The sequence below is a fragment of the Parus major genome, chromosome Z (assembly GCF_001522545.3).
Source record: "Parus major isolate Abel chromosome Z, Parus_major1.1, whole genome shotgun sequence".
Lineage (NCBI taxonomy): Eukaryota > Metazoa > Chordata > Aves > Passeriformes > Paridae > Parus > Parus major.
The window spans coordinates 194,240-213,425 of record NC_031799.1 but is presented as its reverse complement, the minus strand read 5'-3'; the positions used below and the strand labels follow the sequence as shown (position 1 = coordinate 213,425).

Genomic DNA, 19,186 nt, shown 5'->3' with positions numbered 1-19,186 from the left:
TCCCAGCCTGGCTCCAGAGCAGAGGGGCTCCAGCCCTGGCAGCAGCTGCGTGGCCTCCTCTGGGCTGGCTCCAGCAGCTCCACGTCCTTGTGCTGGTGTTGCCCAGGGCTGGGGCAGCTCTGCAGGTGGGGTCTCACCTCAGCACAGGGGCACAGGGGCACAATCCCCCCTCCCCTGCTGCCCACCCTGGGGGATCAGCCCAGGACATAGAGCCCAGTTTTTAACCCAGCATGGATCCACGAATCCGTGTATTCCCACCACTGACCCACATATTTCTGCTGTTCATGGACCATGTGACTGAGAAGATTGGCTTCAGACAGACCAAAACAGACAGTCTGGACAGAAGTGAGAAAGCTGTGGGTTAGCAAAGCTGGAAGGCAAATCTGATGTGAATCTCTGTGCTGCAGTGAGAGCTTTTCACAGGTCTTAGCGTAACTTCGCTGGAAAGTTGCAACAGTTTAGAAAAAAAAAAAAAAAAGAAAGAAAAGAAGAAAAGGCAAAAAAAGCACCAAAAAACCCCCAAACCTCGCCGAAGTCAACAGTGATTTGCTTTGACATTTGTTCCCGGCACTCCCCACCCCCTGCTTGTAAATCTGCCTGTTTGGCCACGGGGAAACGCGTCCCGTGGGTGGGCAGGGCAGGGCAGGGCAGGGCAGGGCAGGGCAGGGCAGGGCAGGGCAGGGCAGGGGCGGGCCGGGGGCGGCCCCGCGGGGAGCCCAGGAGCGCTGCGGCCGCACAGCCCCAGAGCTGCGCCCGACATGGACTGCGGAGTCATCACCTCCAAGACCGTGCTGCTGCTGCTGAGCCTCGCCTTCTGGGTACCGCGGGGCTGTCCCGGGCGGTGGGGAACGGGGGCTGTGGCAGGGGGACATGCTCGCCATCCCGGGTTTCCCGGGCACCGGGCTTAGCTGGGCGCATGTAGTGCGTATATTTCTGTAGCAACGCCTGAATACGTATTTTTAAAGGACAAGGAGATTTAGGGGTTTTAAGTTTCTAAGAAAAAAAAAGTAAGGTCGGAGCTTGTTATTTTTTTTTGTTTTGTTTTTTCTTCGTGGCGTGTTTTTAATGTACCCAGCTTTTTAGTAGTGTTTTTAATTAAAACAGTTTGCAGCCACGTTTTGTGATCAGAAGCAATTGGAGCCGCTTAGTGAGGACATTTTATAAGGGCTTTCCTCCATATTTGGGGTGAGGAGATTTTTGGGGAGGAAATCTGCTGAGAACTTTGTTCCAGCTATGTCCTTGGCACAGTTACGGCTTTCCAAATCACTTCCACGATAATTATTTACAAGCAAGTGAAAAGATGAGGGTGTTTTTTATGCTTTTCAGCCTAACCCTCGCTGTTTTGGGGGTGTTGGCATGGGAGGCTCAGGGCACGGCTGCCTTGTGACAGTGACAGCAGGGCTTGGGGCTGTTCAGAAGAGCTGGGGATTATTCTGGTAAGCAGGCTCGGGCATTCCCCCTGCGTGGGGAAGTTTGGAAAATCCCCAGCAGCACCATCAGCCGCCCCGGGACTTGTGTGCTGCTGTCAGGCAAGGGCCCCTGTCGAACCTCACTTCTGTCTGTCGGACCTCACTCCTGTCTGTCGGTGCCATGGGCTGGGGGCTCACGGCTGCCTTGTAGCACCTGTAGCACGATTTCCAGACGGGGTTTTGCCTCCAACCTGCCGGCAACAGCCCGGGCTGGGACTCAGCATGGCAGCGCCCCTTCCTCTGGGTGTAATGGGGGCCCTTCCTGAGGAGGAGAACCAGAGCTCTCCAAAGAGAGATGCTACAAGAGGAGAGGAAAAATAAAGTGAAAGAAGGAATACTGCTCGAATTAATCCCTGGGGCCTCGTGGGGTGTGGTGCCGTTTTGTAAAACATGACTTGCTGCTGGCTGTGGTGAGAAGCTCGTCCCCTCTGTCCTGTGCCTCGTTTTGAAGGCCAGGCACATTTTATTGCTAAATGTGCTCCATGTGACTCCTGAGCCACTGGCGCAGATGGAGCTGCAGGCCGAGTCACTGCTGCACACCAGATAACATGATCTCACCGTGTCTGCTTGGTTTGTGGTGATTGTTTTGTTGTTTGTTGTTTTTTAAGTAGCCACAGAGAAACATTGCAGCATCCCACTGTTTGTATGTGGAAAGGCCCTGAGCCTCAGATCAGGCATACCTCAGGTTAGCATCGTTGCTTGGCTTTTTAAAAATGAAACAACAGCCTTATATCCTCCTAGAAATGTCTCTGGTACTTTTTCTTCTGCTGTAGGAGAGCTCTCTAATCGTGATTGGGTCATCTGCATCTGTGGACTGTCAGTAAAGATCCTCCTTCATGTCTATGGCCTCTGAATTTGGGGTGACCCAGACCCCAAAAAAGGCTGCCTTTGGGTTGTTTTTTATCCCAGTAGGAGCAGAGCAGCCCAGTACCTGTGGTATCTAGATGCTGCTGCCACCATTATGTGTGGTAATCACATTCCAGCAGCAGAACTGCAGAACCTGGAATTCTGGTTTTGGGAGGGTGGAGATGGAGGGACCGATTCTTTTATGCTCTTTCAGAACACTTCTGACAGTCAGGGCTCTGTAAGTACAAGGCTCCAGATGATTGTGAAAACACAGGATTTGCAAAGAACATTAGAGTCCTTCCCCAAGGAGTAATTCATGTCCAGACACTGCATGCTGCAGATCTTTCCCAGCTCAGAAGTGATTACGGAAAATAATTCACCACCTGCGTAGTCAGCAGATGGTGCAGATGTGGTTCTTTGACAGAAGTTATTACTTAAGAATATCCTAAAAAGGCAAAAATCCTCTCTTGGATTTCTGATCGTTATCGTGCGGAATGGAGGAAGTCAGATCTTCCACAATGACAAATCGGGGCTTCCTAAACAAGGTGAAAAAACAGCTTTTCTCCTGAGCACCAGGCTCAGCACCGTATGTGCGGGTCATTCTGTGGGTGAGGGATCCATGCATAACTCCCCCCAAAAACTCAGTGATTAAAGATTATTTAATTAAAAGGCTACCACGGGTGGTGCTTCAGGCTGTGGGAGTTCTTCCCACCTCCTGTTCTACTCTTCAGCACCTTCTAATTAGGTGCAAGTGTTTTGGTAAGTGGGTGTTGGCCTGCTCTAGGTGAAGACTGGGGATGCAGGTTTATCTCATGGGACCCAAAACAGGGAGAGGAAGGGTTAGAGCAGACCATGATGTTCTTGGCAATGTGTTTTGAGATGACTGGGCTGGGTGGGATGTAATGTTGCTCTTTTTGAAGGAGAGAGCTGAAATGCTGGGATTCACTTCCTGTGCCAAGGGAAGAAACTGAGAGTCTTAAAACTAGATGGAAGCACTGTGCTCCAGTATTTCTGTCCAATGTGTAGTAAACACCTTCCCAGGCTGCTTTTAACCTCAAAGCATCCAGCACCGTGCCCCTGCTCGCCTTCAACTTTGTTGTCACTAAACAGGTCTCTGCCTTCAGAGGGTGTTTGGCATCTGCTGGCGGTCCTGGGGACTAGGAGATGGACTTCCATCATCCTTGTGGGTCCCCTCCAACTCAAGGTACTCTGATCCACCACCAACGGGCTACTTAGGTGTTCCTGCAGTGAAAATCCTGTTTGCCCAGATTTCCCATTCACTTTTAGGCAGAAGTGAGCACGTCCCCAGCTTCCTTGCTCTACTTGCCCTACAGCAGGGAGAAGCATAAGGACAAGTTACTGTCTGGGAGGCTTTAGCAGGACCAGTGGATTTGAGACAGCACCATTTGATCTCCTACAAGAAGTGCAGCCCCCTGCCATGGACAGGAACACCTTCCACTAGGCCAGGTTGCTCAAGGAATCACAATATTGCTGTGGTTCACTTTATGTAATTTTTAGTGATTTTAAGGTGTAAACTTACCCAAAAGAAAAATTCCTCCATGTGTGAATGGTTTAAATCGCTCATGCCAATAATGAGTACTTTGGGAATGCTTAACTCTGAAGCCTCAAGTCCTAGAAAATCTGGATACTTTTAGTGAACAATGTATTGAAAAGCAAAGATTGCATTGAAGAAGGGAAGGTAAAGGTGGGGGGCTCCTTGGGAGGTGGAACAAGGGTGATTTTTAAGGTACCTTCCAACCCTGGCCATTCTATGATTCTATGATTTCTAGCTCGTTTCTGAATGGTGAGGGAAGAGCAGCCACATGATGCAAAGTGGTCACAGGATGGGGCTGATGCTGGGGCTGGGCACTTCGGTGTGATCCTGTTGAGCATGCCTTGAAAGGGTAAAGTTCCTCCTTGTTTTAAATTTTTCTGCCCAAAATCAGGAAGCAGAACTGAAGTGACTTTCAGGAAGATGGGCTCTGTGTTTTGCATAGGGGCCTCAGGGACTAAATTAAAATGAAGATGCTGGTGCTGCGTGGTCAGCACAGGGGAAGTGTTGGGACAGTGATGCAGATTTGGAGAAACAACAACCTCAGCCAGACTGTCCCCAGCAGTCCCTGTGGCTGTGAAAGGATCCACTGGATGGCTGGGCTGTGTATCCATCCCTAAACACACTTTGATCTCTTCAAAGGTGTCACCAAAACCAGAGGTCTGATATTGACAGGCTGAGAAGGCTGGGGTGATCAGCCTGGAAATGAGGAAGTTGTGTGGAGACCATGTAACAGCCTTCCAGAGTCTGACAGAGGAAGCAAGGAAAGCAAAGAGGGATTCTTCATCAGGAGCTGTAGTGGTGGCAGAATGGCTTCATACTGAAAAGAGAAGAAATTTAGTACAGATATTGGGAAGGAATTGCTCCTGTGAGGGTGCTCAGGCACTGGCGTAGGTTGCCCAGAGAGGTGGAAATGTTCCAGACCAGGCTGGACAGGGCTTGGAGCAACCTGGGATAGTGAAAGGTGTCCTTGCCCATGGCAGGGGGTGGAGCTGGATGAGCTTTATGGGTCATTCCAACACAAACCATTCTGGATTTCTGTGATTCCATGTTGTGGAAGTGTGTGTGGTAATTACAACAGTTCAAGAGGACCCATTTTTGTACCTCTTTAGCAAGATTTATGATTGAGCTCTGCTGTGATTTAGGTGCACCTTGGTTCAGTTGCAGGGTCTGGTGTATGAGCCTGGAACAGCTGACCGAGAAAGTGGGGTGGTTCCGAAGGCAAATATTGAACTACAGGGTGTTTTGTGTCCAAACAGGCTGCTCAGATCCAAAACTGCCTGGCACTGGCTGAAAAATCAATCCATGCTCAGCTGAAGTTACACTCCCTGCAAGTTCATGCCCTGCAGTCTGTGTATTTGGGGAGAATACAAGTGAAAATGGGGGTTCTGACAAGTGAAAATGGGAGTTCTTCCTCTCTCTCTCTTTCCTCCTGTTGCCTCTGTGATTGTGATTAACAGCAGCACCCTAGCTGCAATGCAGGGGTTTAAGCATTAGAAGTTGTAGAGATTGAGGCAGGATTCCTTGTTTGGCACTGCTGTACAGTGTCTCTGTGAGGACATCCCACCATTTGTTGGCTTTTAGGGATGGGAAAATAACCTTGGAATTAGGCTTATGGAACAGAAGAAGACGTGCTAAAACAACTCTTAAAGTGGACATTTACTTAAAACAGCTTGGAAACAAGCCCACTACACCCAGAGACCCCTCTGAGTGTGTGGTTTTGCGGCATGTAAAAACTGCAGGAAGATGTTAGTCTGGGTTGGGGATTTTTTTCTCCTCAAAGAGAGACATAGGCTTTCAGAGCCTTTTGGCAGCTGCTCATTGTTTTCATTTGAGAAAGAAAAGGAGAAAGTAACTGCTTCCCACCATACCCAGTACACAGCCTGAGGTGTGTTTTGAAGGCAGGCTGAAACATGCCCCGCAGTTGTACATCCCAGCTGAATATTTTGGTGTAACAGACTTTGATGTGTCTGCTGTAGCTTGGTGTTAAGTTGGCTCAGAACAGTTGTCTGGGTTCTGTCCCACCTCTGTAGCTCACGTCAGGAAACTGATTTGAAGGTTTTAGTTTGAGGGTAATGACTAGCATGAGATTAACAGGAATTTTCTCCTGGGGCTGTTGGTGCTGCTGGAATCAAGGGCAGCCTGGTAGGAGCTCACAGCTTTGGTGCTTTTTGCTCCAATCCAGAACCAACTTGCTGAGATCAGTATTTTTTATTATTTTGTAAATCAGTGTTTTCACAATGTGAGGATCTGAGGGAACACAGCAAGTTTGCATACTAACAGGAGATGCCATCCTGCCCCAGCCCTGGGCAACACCAGCACAAGGACGTGGAGCTGCTGGAGCCAGCCCAGAGGAGGCCACGCAGCTGCTGCCAGGGCTGGAGCCCCTCTGCTCTGGAGCCAGGCTGGGAGAGCTGGGGCTGCTCCCCTGCACAAGAGAAGGCTCCAGGGAGAGCTGAGAGCCCCTGGCAGGGCCTAAAGGGGCTCCAGGAGAGCTGCCCAGGGACTGGGGACAAGGCCTGCAGGGACAGCACCCAGGCAATGGCTTCCCAGTGCCAGAGGGCAGGCCCAGCTGGGATATTGGGAAGGAATTGCTGGCTGGGAGGGTGGGCAGGCCCTGGCACAGGGTGCCCAGAGCAGCTGGGGCTTTGGTTGCTCTTCTGTGACTGTCCTTGCCCAGATGATGCTGTCAGTGTGCCCAGTGACAGGACCAGTGAGCACAATCTGGAGCACAGGATGGTCCCTCTGAACATCAGAAACTTTTGTCACTGTGAGAGAGACCAAGCAGCGTCACGCTCTGTCCTGGGTGAAACCAGAGAACACCAATGTGGCAATACCTGATTTATCATTTAGAGAAATGAATACCATAAGCAAGGTAGGAAAAGGTAACTGAAGCCAGAAAGTCCCTTTCAGCTGGCAGAGTTTTAAATCCAGGATGGGAAAAGGGACAGAAAATTGTGCATGTGGGATGGGAGGTGCTGAGATGGGGTCACTCATTGCTGGGAGAAACCAGCTTTGCCTCGGGCCAAGGGAGAGTCTTACGTCTGGGAAGTGCCTGGTCCATGTCAGTCAAGGGGAGTTTTAAAATGGTTAAAATGAGGATAAAGTGAGGAAAACTTTCTCAAAGGTGCTCAGTGCCTTTCTTTTCCTCTAAGGTCACTAGAAAACCTGTTGCCTCCCTGAAAAGGGAGTAGTGCAGCAGCCAGGGAGGACTTGAAACTCTGGTAGTGAATGGGAAGAATAAATCTTGTAGTACAATAAATCTGCAAGGGAGCCAGATACTGATTCCCTTTGCCATGCAAGCTGACTGTTGGGTAATAAAATACATTATTTATGGAGGAAATGTGCAAAACCTTTCAAGCAGAAGATTTACCTGTCAAGGTAAATCAAAAACACTTCTTGTACACAGAAAAAAAAGCCAAAAAACAAAGACATGGAGTGTCTTTTGTGTTAAGGAGAGAATGGGCAGCTGTAACTGAGACCAGTGTTTCTGGGGGCTGATTCTAGATATGAGAGGCATGGGGGAATCTCAGTAGTAATAATTGTAATTGCCAATGTAAAAATTGAAGGTGACATATCCCACTCTGTCCACTGGAACTGCTGAAAAGGTGACAGCATCCCAGTGAAAGTAGGTGCTGGATGGGAAGGCAAAACAGCAGCATCAGGTGTTGCCCTGGGTGAGGAGCCCTGACTATGCAAAGATACCGGTGAAAAAGTGGGATTTGAGCCTTAAAATTAACTCAGGCAGCTCTGTGAGCTGACTGTCTAATGATGAATTAGCTGGCAGTGGTTCAGAAAGGGTTTGGGTGGATATTCATAGTTCTTCCAATTCATCTTTGCAGTAGTTTGCTGTAGAAGACAACTTCTCTTACTGTGTCATGAAAAATGGTATTATTTATCTTACCTGTCTTTGCCTATAGAAAGTTAATTATACAGGACAAAGTCCAGCCAGTCGGAGTTTTGTGCTCTGGTGGATATTAGTGCTGGCTCAGGGAAAGCCCCATTGCACAAAGGAGAAATGTCTTTAAGTCTCATAGCCTCAATTTTTACTGTAAAGGGGCTGCATCTTGCTGGACACATGGGGTGAAATCGCCCTGTTCTTAAGCTTCTCCTTTCAATACTACAGTTTTGTTACTCTGCATTTTTAATTTTCCAGCCTTTTAAAAAGGAAGTCTTATACCAGTCTTACGTCAGTTTACAGAAACAGACCGATTCATAGAATCAACACTCTGAAATGGGAGGTTGCTGGAAGAAACCTTTCAAAAAGTACCTCAAATCCTCCCAGCAGCAGAGACTGCCTTTTAACATCACGGTCGGTAGTTTGTCTCCTTTGCTGTACCTTATCTGGTGTTTGGCAGGGAACAAGGAAGGCTGTGCTAATAACTGTGAATGAACACTAACCTCTGTTCTCAGCCATCACATAAGGCAGGCTTGTGAAAACAGAGGAGTAAAGGTGGAAAAGCACCGGTTCTGCCTCCTGATAGCAAAAGAAAGGTAGATGTGTATAGATACATATATATACATAAATACATATATATAAAGTGCATGTATTTCAGAGCAGTGGTATAGAGGAAGCTTTAAGCAGCTCCTTCTGTGTCTGTGATCAGGTGGCATGAAGTATTTGCATGGCCATGAGCCTCTTGAAAAGGGTAGGTGCTTATGGTCATCAGCATATAGCAAAAGAAGCTTGTTTGTATTTTTAAAAATACATAAAACTGGTGTTTCCCAGCAGCTGTCCTGTTCTGCTATGTGACACAGCCCAGGCTTCTGTTTCATGGGCAGGATTGAATATTCACAGTGCTGTTTGTTATGTGACTGAGAGCCCCCCTTGTTGTTTTTGTGCACTCTGTGCACCTGCTTCCCTGGCTCAGCTGAGCTTGGAGCCCAGGCCCTGCCCAAACCTCAGCCTGGGAAAATCTGGTGACTGTCACAGCTTGGCTTTCTTCTCACTCAGCCTCAAGAAGTTCACTTTTTCACGCTCAAATAGTTTTTCTGCTTTCTGGCCAGGGTGTGGGATATGAAAGGTTGAGTGGTTCTGGCGTTAGGTCCTTGAAGGGTGCGAGGCATGGTGGGTGAGGCAGCAGAGGCGGCTGCAGCTCTGTTGCCCAGCTGTGAAAAGGGGTTTTCTTGCAAATTTTCCTTTCACCTCATCTCGTCACCTTGTCTTAAGGAAGTCGTGAGCATTGTAAAGAAACTGGAGTTTCCTGCCGGCCTGGTGAGTCAGCTGGGGCTGCGTGGGAAGGACAGGGTCAGGTGTGGGTGTTGTGCTGGCTGTTGGTGGCCCAGGGGAGGTGTTTCTCCTGTATCCGCCTTGAGTCACTGTCTGTGCCCTGCTGGGCACTGGACCTGCCTGCAAGTAAGCTGCCAGACAGGAGACTGACAAGAAATGTGAAGAACAATAACCATTTTTATAGTGTGAATTTCTTGGCATAATCCTAGCACCCTTGTGTATAATCTTAGATGGGTTTGAGAAGGTGGTTGTCTCATTGTGAAAAAGGAGGTATTTGATCTATTTCTCCTTAAAAGTAATCACTCAAACTGGCCTTTGTGTTTGTGGGATTGTTTTTATCCTTGAGATCCAACAGAAATCTTATCAGACATACTTTGAGATCCACCTTTTGCAATGCAAAGGACTTGTACTTCTAGAGAAGTGCATCTTAGTACATTATCATTATCTTAGGTCTAAGAATGGGCTGTAGGTTTTGTGATGTTGGGGTGAAAAAAATCTCTCCACTGGATTTTGAATTCGCCCTCAGTTCTGGAAAGGCTTAAGGGAAAGAGCTCTGGTTTAAATTCTAAAATATTGTTCATCTTTGCTTTCAAAATTTGTCTCTGGGACTCACCTGCAAAAATCAGAGAAGAGATCATTATCTGTGATGCCTTCTATTCCTGAGCAACCCTGCTCTTCAGGCTTCAGGACTCTTCCCACTGAACTAAAAATCATGTGTGAAGTTGTGCCATTATCTGTGGGGTAAAACATCATCTTCCTTTAAGTCTTTTCCCAAAGACTTCTGGTTTTGCCTCATTACACTTCCTTTTTCTGCTTGGAAGCAGAAGCTTGGAAATTTTAGTAGACTTCTTGCAGGCAGTGTTTTGTCTCTGACCAGAAATGAGGCGATCCTGAGTATTGCAATGAAACCCACTGTGAAAGTGTTTTGTATCTGAGGTCCTTGAACTTAACACTAGACTTTCTGGTTTTGTCTTGCAGTCATGGAGCTTTGCTGGTTCTGGCTTTAGGGGCCTTCTGTGAATTGGCTTCATAATTTATTTTTTTCTTAATTCATGGCAGCCTTTTGCTCCCAGCAAGGTTTTTTTAGCTCCCCACAGCTGGTTGGTCATTAGCAAGTCCTGTGCTGTTTCCTTTGTATTGTGTGTTGAGCACACTGGAAATGGACAGAAAACGAAGTATGCATGAAAAATTAAGAATGTTTCTCCACCATGGTGGAGAGGGACTTTGGACAAGACACTAGAGTGATGGGGGAATGGTGTCCCACTGCCAGAGGGTGAGGTGAGATGGGATATTGGGAAGGAATTGTTCCCTGGCATAGTGGTGAGGCCCTGGCACTTTGCTTGCCTCTCCATGGCTGTCCTTGCCCAGATGATGCTGTTTCAAAACAGAGAATAGGTGCAAAGACACGTGCATCCAGCCTTCCAGGCCAGAAATACAGGATACACTTTCTGAGTCATGCACCTTCATTCTTTTTGTGCCACTGAAGGCAAAGGAGGTGAGGTGTCCTCACCTCCACCTTCACTGCTGCTGCCATTCCAAGAACTTCTCCTGTCCTACTTTCAGTTTGGGAACAGAGTGTTGGAGGAGAAGGTGAGGTTCCTCCTCCTCAAAACCTCATTCGTGTGGTGAACTGAGAAGGCAGTGGTGCCCTTTGAGGTAAAGTGGTCTCATCCTTTCCCTGCATCCCTAAAAAGGGGTGTCAGGAAAAAGCCACAGCCACCTGCAGATAGGGAAATAGGAAAGATATTTTCCTCAATGGAAGGAAAAATGAAAGGAAGCTTTAGGAACCGCTTTAATCATTAGCATATCTGAAAACCCGGTGCATGTGGAGAAGAAAAATAACTTGTTAAGAATTGGTGGTCCTGTTCCTTTTCCTGATATCCCACCACCTCTATCTGAGCCCCAGGGCAGCAGGATCTTGCAGGTCATGTGCTAAATATCTGGCTTCATCACTTAATTCTGGGGTACAGACAGCATCCAGGAATGTGAGATTATGGGATGGGAGCTGTCTAAAACAAAGGATGTTCCTGCACTTGGAGGTAATTGAAGGGCAGGCAGCAGACCTGGCTGGAGGGTAAAGAGCCAAACAAGGTAAAGGAATTAGCAAGGAGTGTTTCATTTAATTAAAACACACAGTGCTGGGGAAGCAACAAGCTGCTCCAAGGCTACGTGATGAAATCCTGCTGCAACCTGTTGAAAACAAAACAGCTTCCCTTAAGTTTCCAGAATGTCAATACAGAGGGTGCTTAATTTTCCTTGTCCTGCAGGATTACAGAGGGTGGACGAGCCATCCTAATGCCTGTGAGAATTTTTTTGTGGCATCAGTGAGGTTTGGCAGGGCATGGCTGAGTCTTTTGGTGGTGTTTCCAGGGCTGTACCCAGTACAGTGGGTAAAAGGCTTTGGTTTCCAGGGCAACTGCCACTGGTGCACTCTACCTTGGCTTCAATCAGCAAAACATCCCTCTGGGAGAGAGATTGTTTTAGAGGTTGCAGAAATCTGTTTCCTTTTCTTTCCCTGAAAAGGAGGGGTTCTGTTTTGCTGAGATTAGGTACATTTGTGCCTGCCTTAGTGATTAATGCTGTCATGAGAGTGCAGAGGATGAGTTCCCCCACCCCCCCTCCCCCAAAAAAAGAAAATAAAAAAGCCCCAAACCAGCAACTCACTGTGGGGATCTGATTCCTGCAAGTGCAGCCTTGGGTAGGATGTACTCGACCCTGGGTAGGCAGTGTGAGTGTTCTACAAACTGCAGTTTGTGCAGGTCTACAAACTCCAGCCTTTTGGCTCAGCTTCAGTGGTGCCTTATTAGCAGGGGAGTGATAGAGTGAATTTCATCTTCTCTGTGTTCAAGTTTGAATGCATGGCTAGATTAGGTAATAGTTTCAGTTGCAGCGTATCATCTAGTTCTTTGCACACTGTAGCCATTACTATTACTGTTAATAACTATTAGAAAACAATCCATGATCAGTTTCCGGGTCAGAGGCTTAATAAATAACTCCTAATAACTTTATTGCGTTTCAGGCGGCAGCTGCAGGCCTCAGCTATGTTGGGGCGTACGTCATCAACACCTACAAGAGCTACGACAACTTTCTGCAGGACAAGTACGCGCTGCTGCCAGCTGTGATCATTATTTGCGTGGCCGTGGTGATGTTCATCATCGGGCTGCTCGGCTGCTGCGCCACCTTCCGCGAGTCTCGGGTCGGCCTGGGGCTGGTGAGTGGCATGTCCGTGTGTGTCGTCTGCCTCCTCCTGGCAGGGGAGGTGCTAGGCTGCACCTCGGGAGGTGAGACAGAGCGAAAGGTTGTGGTGCTGCACACTGCTGAAGCGCTGCTTGTTTGTGCCAGTCATCTGCAGCTGAGCTGCTCGGATTTGCCCCAGCTCGCTCAATGAAGATGAGTGCGGGAAGCAGCAAGTCTTGAAGAGTGAGGTGGTGAAGGAACAGGAGGAAATACAAGTCAGATGTATATCAGTTTTTCTGCTGACTTTAGTCCTCTGAGTGCTGAAAGTATGCCTTGACTGCTCATAGAATTACTTTTAAAAATCCAGAAAGTTTCACTTAGAGTAAGTTCATGCCCCAAGTCGTGCCCTGAAGGCAATGTGAGCCCACAAGCAGTGCACAATGTACCTAACTCAGCTGCTGGTTTATCCATGTGCTCTCCCCTTTGACATCCAGCCTGTGAAGTGCTCCATGGGCTCTTCACACAGGTCATGTCATGGCAGAGTTCACGATCAGCCACACACAGGAATTCCCAGAAGGTCTGGGTTGGAAAGGACCTTAAAGCTCATCCATTTCCAACCCCTCTTCCATGGGCAGGGACAGCTTCCACTAGACCAACCAATACAATCAGGTTGCTCCAAACCCTGCCCGACTGGCCTTCAACAATTCCAGGAGTGAGGCATCCACAGCTTCTTCTATTCTAAATTATTTTCTGGGAACTACTTCGATTGGAGAGGCATTAAGAGATAGTGATCGCTGCTGTAAATTAATGTGAAATGTATTGTGCGGCTGAATTCAAGTGCTGTGGGATTCTCTCTTACTGTCTCTCCTTTTTTTATTTGCAGTTCTTGGCCATTATCCTGATTATCTTCATTGCAGAAGTGTCTGCTTTTGTCCTGGGATTTGTGTACAGGGAAAAGGTAAACAAAGAATTAGCATCTCTGTCCCAATATAAAAGTAAAGAATAAGCTCTCACATTGTTTTATCATTCCAATTTATCTGGGTTTTTTTACTTCATCCCTGTCTTGCAACCTGCAGAGAAAATGAGAATGGGGATGTCCTTGTTGGGAACACTGTGAATATATAAAATATGTGGCAGATATCACAATAGTCTCTGAGTAGGATTAAACAGTTGCTGATGTTCCCAGAGGGCTTTTCCATCAATGATGGCAAGCTTCTACCCAGGAACATGATTCTGGCTAAGTGACACCTGAATTTTGTCTAAAACATTACCTGATTTTTTGTATTGCTAATTTTTCCCCCTCCGTTTTTTGGGATACTTTTGGGATGCATCTTTTGCAACTTCCACCTGATAAAATTTTCAATTCTCACATTAAAACCGTCTGCATTGTTTTTATCTCTCTAAACAGGTAAAAACTGACGTGCAAGGTACAATGAGCTCAGTCTTTGAGAAGTATGATGGCAAAAACCCAGAGTCTACAGTTGTGGATTACTTGCAAGAACACGTAAGAAAATATTTAATCATTGTTTGGAAAAGAACAGTTGGGTCCTAAACAAGGAATTTAGGCTGGGAAAGGAGGGGAGAGGATGAGTATCCTGGAACCTGGCTCTGTGTTTAGCATCCAATTCTCCAAGGCAGCTGAAGGTGCTCCTCACTTTGCAGAGCTAGTGTGTTCAGGCTCCAGGTGTGAAGTTCATGTAGAGAGGGATGGGGTTGATATGAGTGACATTTGCATCAGAGCAAATAAGTACATATGAATAACTGCTGCTGAGAACACTGCTCCATAAAATAGCGAGATGATGGAAGACTCTACCCTGACACTTGTCACCTTCCTTTTGGAGCTTTCACAAAGAATAAACTAAGAAGGATGCAATAATGTGTGAGGGAGACTGATTTATTATGTCTATGATTTTTTTCCTGAAGCACCACTGCTTGTAAATCTGCTGCAAACTAGTGGCAGCTGTGGCTCACTATGCCTAAGAGAGGTTTAACTTAACTTGGGAATTCAGATAGGAACATATCTACTTATATGTATACAATGTAACTAGTAATAAATACCTATAATCTTACATAATAATAACTGCTGTGTAACTGTCCTGTGTTGGGTAGCTTCACTGCTGCGGGGTTAAGAACTACAGTGACTGGACGACCACGCAGTGGTTTAATTCCACTGGGAACAACAGTGTTCCCCAGAGCTGCTGCCAGCAAGAGGCTAAGAACTGCACAGGGCATCTGGATCAGCCGCAGGAGCTCAACACACGGGTGAGCATGAGGGGCTCAGTTTCACAGCTGGGCCACGTTCATTTTCAGCCAGGTGGAACTGTGCAGGGAAGCACGCCAGGCAGAGTTTAGGGATGTGCCCATAGCTGTAGTTGTTTAAACAGATCTGGGGCAGGGGAACAGACTCATCTGGGATTGATCATGCTGAATCTAGAGGATTATGATGCTCTGAGGGGTGGAGCCCCTCTGCTCTGGAGCCAGGCTGGGAGAGCTGGGGCTGCTCCCCTGCACAAGAGAAGGCTCCAGGGAGAGCTGAGAGCCCCTGGCAGGGCCTAAAGGGGCTCCAGGAGAGCTGCCCAGGGACTGGGGACAAGGCCTGCAGGGACAGCACCCAGGCAATGGCTTCCCAGTGCCAGAGGGCAGGCCCAGCTGGGATATTGGGAAGGAATTGCTGGCTGGGAGGGTGGGCAGGCCCTGGCACAGGGTGCCCAGAGCAGCTGGGGCTGCCCCTGGATCCTGCAGTGTCCAAGGCCAGGCTGGACAGGGCTTGCAGCAGCCTGGGACACTGGAAGCTGTCCATGCCCATGCCAGGGGTGGCACTGGATGATCTTTTAAGTCCCTTCCAACCCAAACGTTGTGATTCTATTAACCCAGGCTCTCCTGTCTGGGGCATAAGCCACTAAATTGACTTTTATAGATACCATTGATGGCCTTCTGGCTCTGAGTTTTGGGCACTTGTTTAAGTGACCTGAGCTAGAGGAAACTGAGATGCACCAAATGTCAGTAAATTGCAGTTTGTCAGTGCCTCTCCTCGTGCAGAAGGAAATAAGCCATCAGATCTGGAAGACAAGAATGGAGTTCCTCACATCTGCAGTACTGGTTAAACAGGATCTACCAGGCCCTGATTCCCTGGCAGAGTTGGAAAAATAATAAAAACCTCCATCTGGATGAACACCTTTTAATGTGTTTTTGCCTCTCTCTCTCATGGCAGGGCTGTACACAGGAGCTGGAGTCTGTCCTGCAGAGCGTTATCAGCTATGCCATGCTTGTAATCCTGGGGTTTGCCATTGTAAAGGTAAATATTCCTGTCTCTTCCCCCATGGAAAATAGTACTGTCTGCCCTTGGATCTCGGATCGTTCTCATCTTCAGTGTCCTAATAGCCTCAGCTTTCTTCTGCCTCTGAAATAGACTCAGTCACACGTTCCCCACTTGTGTTTTTCCAGCTGTTTCTGTTTCATCTGCCTAACAATGATGGGAGGAATTCAAAAGATAGTAGGGGATTTGGGATGGAAATTCAGAGTGGAATCCATTTATCATTGAATCAGAGAATCCCAGGATGGTCTGGATGGGAAGAGACCTTAAAGCTCAGCCAGTCCCAACCCCCTGCCATGGCAGGGACAGCTTCCAGTGTCCCAGGCTGCTGCAAGCCCTGTCCAGCCTGGCCTTGGACACTGCAGGGATCCAGGGGCAGCCCCAGCTGCTCTGGGCACCCTGTGCCAGGGCCTGCCCACCCTCCCAGCCAGCAATTCCTTCCCAATATCCCAGCTGGGCCTGCCCTCTGGCACTGGGAAGCCATTCCTATCACTCCTTGTCCAAAGGCGTACTTAAATATTTTGGAGAACTCATTTTATCCCAGAATAATCCTAGCCTTTCACTGAAATTTTCCCCGTGGCAAGATAACTAGTAATTAATGTGAATGTGTTAATGGGACAAACCGGAGAGGAAACACTCAAGACGGAACTATTACTGGGAATTGGTATGCAAAAATAACACTTTCTGTAGATCTATTTTTAAATAAGTTTTTTTTAATATGATGAACTCATCTGCTATGTAGGTGTTTAGTCTGACTACTGAAACAGAAATACAGCAGGACTAAGTCTCTTGTGCACTCCCTCTTTTCCAGTTCTTCGGCATGCTGAGCGTCTGTGTGCTTACTTGCAAGAAAGAAGAAAGCGGATATCAGCCTCTTTACTCAGGCGTGTTTGCTTAATAAACTGAAAAGAACAAAGTTGCTTCGAGATGATGAAACTGACTTGTGATCACACCACAGCTTTCTGAAACGTTTTGCTAAGTTTGGACCTGTGACTGCAGGTAGTACCAGGTGGTATAGTTGGCTCCAGAAAGAAACTTTCTTCTGACCTTCCTTCTTCTGCCCCAAAAACATTGCAGCAGAAACTTTATACTTTAATCAATAAACTGGTGGAGACCACAGGAGGGGTTTCAGTTGTCTGCACAAACCCCAGGTTATTTCCATGATGTTGTTTAAACAACAAAAGAAACTTCTGAATGCCAGGTTTATATACTCTTCATAGGCACGGGGATCTTTAATGTTTCTTCTGTATCTAATTGTGCAGCGTCGGGTTTTTTTCCCCTTTCTTGTGTCATGTTGTAATTCTGATTACTGCAGAGGTTGTTAGTGCAAGACACAAGTCCATGTTTAAAGTCTAGAACGAGCATTTGTGTGGTTGTTTGGAGCAGCCAGCAAACAATAAAAACCCCAGGTTTTGAGCTTTTGGGCTCAGAACTCTCTCTCCCTCTTTGGTTTGTTTTTAATCTTTTAATTACTGGTATTAAAAAATCCTTATGAAGCAGGGCTTTTGAACATTTTCTTCCTCCTTTTTCTGTGGTTTGCCTGGGGGAATTAGTGCTGCATTTCTGCCCTGACCACACTTTTCTACTGAAATGTTAAAAAGATGCATTCTTGTACAAAGCAATTTCAATAACCTGCTGTAGCGCTGCTTTTGCACATTTTCTGTTCTCCTTAATTCTGCTGGACACAGCCACTTACTCCTTGGATTGCATCCCTGCTTTAATACAGTCCTTCTTTACCTCGTTTGTATGTTAATCTGTTTATAAGCTCTTCAGGATTTTGGGGATAGAGAATGGAGAAAACTGTGAGCTTTTATGTATCAGGGAATTGTGGAAAAGCAACAGAGACTCTGCTGATTCCTTCCTTGGAGACATAAGCAGCCTGTCCTTAACAATATAAATCTTTATATTTGTAGCTAATTAGAAAAAAAAATAGCTTGGGATCAGTGTAAACTGTTTAATTATCTCCATCCCTACCCCAAGAGAAAAAAGAAAGTGATGGGTAACGATGGAGACACACCAGCATGAACACGTGTATGTTGAAAACTGCATTTTTACTAAGGGCTTTGTCTTCTGTTAAAAGCTGAAATAAACTGAATTTATACAATCAAATAAAAAATGGTGTGGCGGTTGTTGGTCGATGCTGTCACAACTCCCTGGAAGGAGTAAAGCCCTTAGGGGCAGAACCGGAGCGGGCGCCTATCGGCGCTGCCTCAGAGAGATCCCGCCCGGCTCCCCTCAGCCATCCTGCGTTCCCTTCTTGCTGCGTTCAGCGATCCGGGTTCCCTTCTCACCCGGCTCCCCTCAGCAATTCCGCCTCCCGCCCTTCCTTCTCGCTCCCCACAGCGATCCCGCCTCCCTCCAGCGACCCGGCCTCCCTCACCGCCTCCCTCCGGGATCCTGCTTTCCCTTCCTGCCCGCTTCCCTCAGCGATCCCGCCTTCCGCTCTTCCTTCCCGTTCCCCTCAGCCGTCCCTCCTTCTTTCCCGTTCCCCTCAGCAATCCCTCCTTCCTTCCCGTTCCTCTCAGCAATCCCTCCTTCCTTCCCGTTCCCCTCAGCCGCCCCGCCTGGTTCCACAACCGATTCCGCCCTTCCTTCCCGCCCTCCTCAGTGATCCCGGCTCCCTTCCCTGCTTCTGCCCTTTCTGCCCTCTTTCCCTCAGCAGTCCCGCACCTTCCGCCCTTCCCTTCCCGTTCTGGCCAGCGTTCCCGTCTTGCCGCTCGTCCCACTCCCAGTCTTTTGTATCTTTTAATTTTTTCCTCGCCTTTCGTAAACTTAACTTAGGTGGCATTACTTGTATAAGAGGACTTTGTCTAGTGAAGGAAAGAATCTGTTTCAAGTCGTGCGTTAAGATTACATCACTAAATAAATATGCATTAGGTGGGCGGAGAATATGCAGTAAGTGAAGAACCTGTTTCGAGTCGTGCGTTAAGATTACCTCACCTAAATAATGCATTAGGTGGGTGGAGATATGCAGTAAGCGGGCGTGTTCATATGAATTTTACTGTATAACAGATTTAACTTTTTACCCTTTGGGAAGTTGATTAGTGGAAACGTCTTTCTTGCAAGCTGCGCTGAATAAACCACGTCTCTTTTCTAGAGTGAACTCTGTGTTCGTGTTCCCAGAGCTGCTGAAATCGACAACGCCCTCCGCGCTCCCCCTGCCCTCAGACCTCCCGCCTTACGCCCTTCCTCCCAGTCCCTCCAGACTCACAGAATTACAAAGGTTGGAAAATACCTCCGAGATCGTGCCCAACCTATCACTGATCGCCTTTTGTCACCCAAACCACAGCACTGAATGCCATATCCAGGCGTTCCTCGGACACGTCCAGGAGTGAGGACTCGAACCCTGCACGGGCAGCCACAACGCCGTTTCTTTCCACGAGGAAATTCCTCCTCAAGTCCAACCTAAGCCTCCCCTGGCGCAGCTTGAGACCATATCCCCTTATCCTATCACTGGATACTACCTGGGAGAAAAGACCGACCCTCACCTGGCCTACATGGTCCTTTAGCGCCGCGCAATCCGCCTCTCTCCCCTCAGCGCCGCTCCCGCCCTTCCCGGCCCGCTTTCCCCCAGCGCTGCCCCCGCTCCGCCCTTTCCG

At 47.8% G+C, this 19,186-nt stretch overlaps 1 protein-coding gene and 2 long non-coding RNA genes across 3 annotated transcripts; 1 reads left to right on the top strand and 2 right to left on the bottom strand.

The window, feature by feature from the left end:
• The first annotated feature begins 694 nt into the window (after positions 1-694).
• LOC107198162 (tetraspanin-36-like) lies at positions 695-17,024 on the top strand. Its single transcript, XM_015614875.3, has 7 exons — positions 695-818; positions 12,117-12,308; positions 13,158-13,232; positions 13,683-13,778; positions 14,384-14,536; positions 15,486-15,569; positions 16,399-17,024. The coding sequence occupies exons 1-7, from the start codon at positions 759-761 to the stop codon at positions 16,483-16,485; spliced, it is 747 nt and encodes a 248-aa protein (XP_015470361.1). The 5' UTR covers positions 695-758; the 3' UTR covers positions 16,486-17,024.
• LOC117245616 lies at positions 11,198-12,122 on the bottom strand. The gene is made up of 2 exons (XR_004500483.1): positions 11,762-12,122; positions 11,198-11,287 (listed from the first exon to the last, which is right to left on the bottom strand). It is a non-coding gene; the product is annotated as an uncharacterized LOC117245616 (long non-coding RNA).
• A 496-nt stretch (positions 17,025-17,520) lies between the features above and the next one.
• LOC107198163 lies at positions 17,521-19,139 on the bottom strand. The gene is made up of 2 exons (XR_001518868.3): positions 18,258-19,139; positions 17,521-17,740 (listed from the first exon to the last, which is right to left on the bottom strand). It is a non-coding gene; the product is annotated as an uncharacterized LOC107198163 (long non-coding RNA).
• Positions 19,140-19,186: the final 47 nt, after the last annotated feature.

Coding starts and splice junctions, on each gene's coding strand:
- LOC107198162 (XM_015614875.3), top strand. CDS start 759: ATGGACTGCGGAGTCATCACCTCCAAGACCGTGCTGCTGCTGCTGAGC. Junction 819..12,116: donor TGCTGAGCCTCGCCTTCTGG/GTACCGCGGGGC, acceptor ATTGCGTTTCAG/GCGGCAGCTGCAGGCCTCAG. Junction 13,233..13,682: donor GATTTGTGTACAGGGAAAAG/GTAAACAAAGAA, acceptor CTCTCTAAACAG/GTAAAAACTGACGTGCAAGG.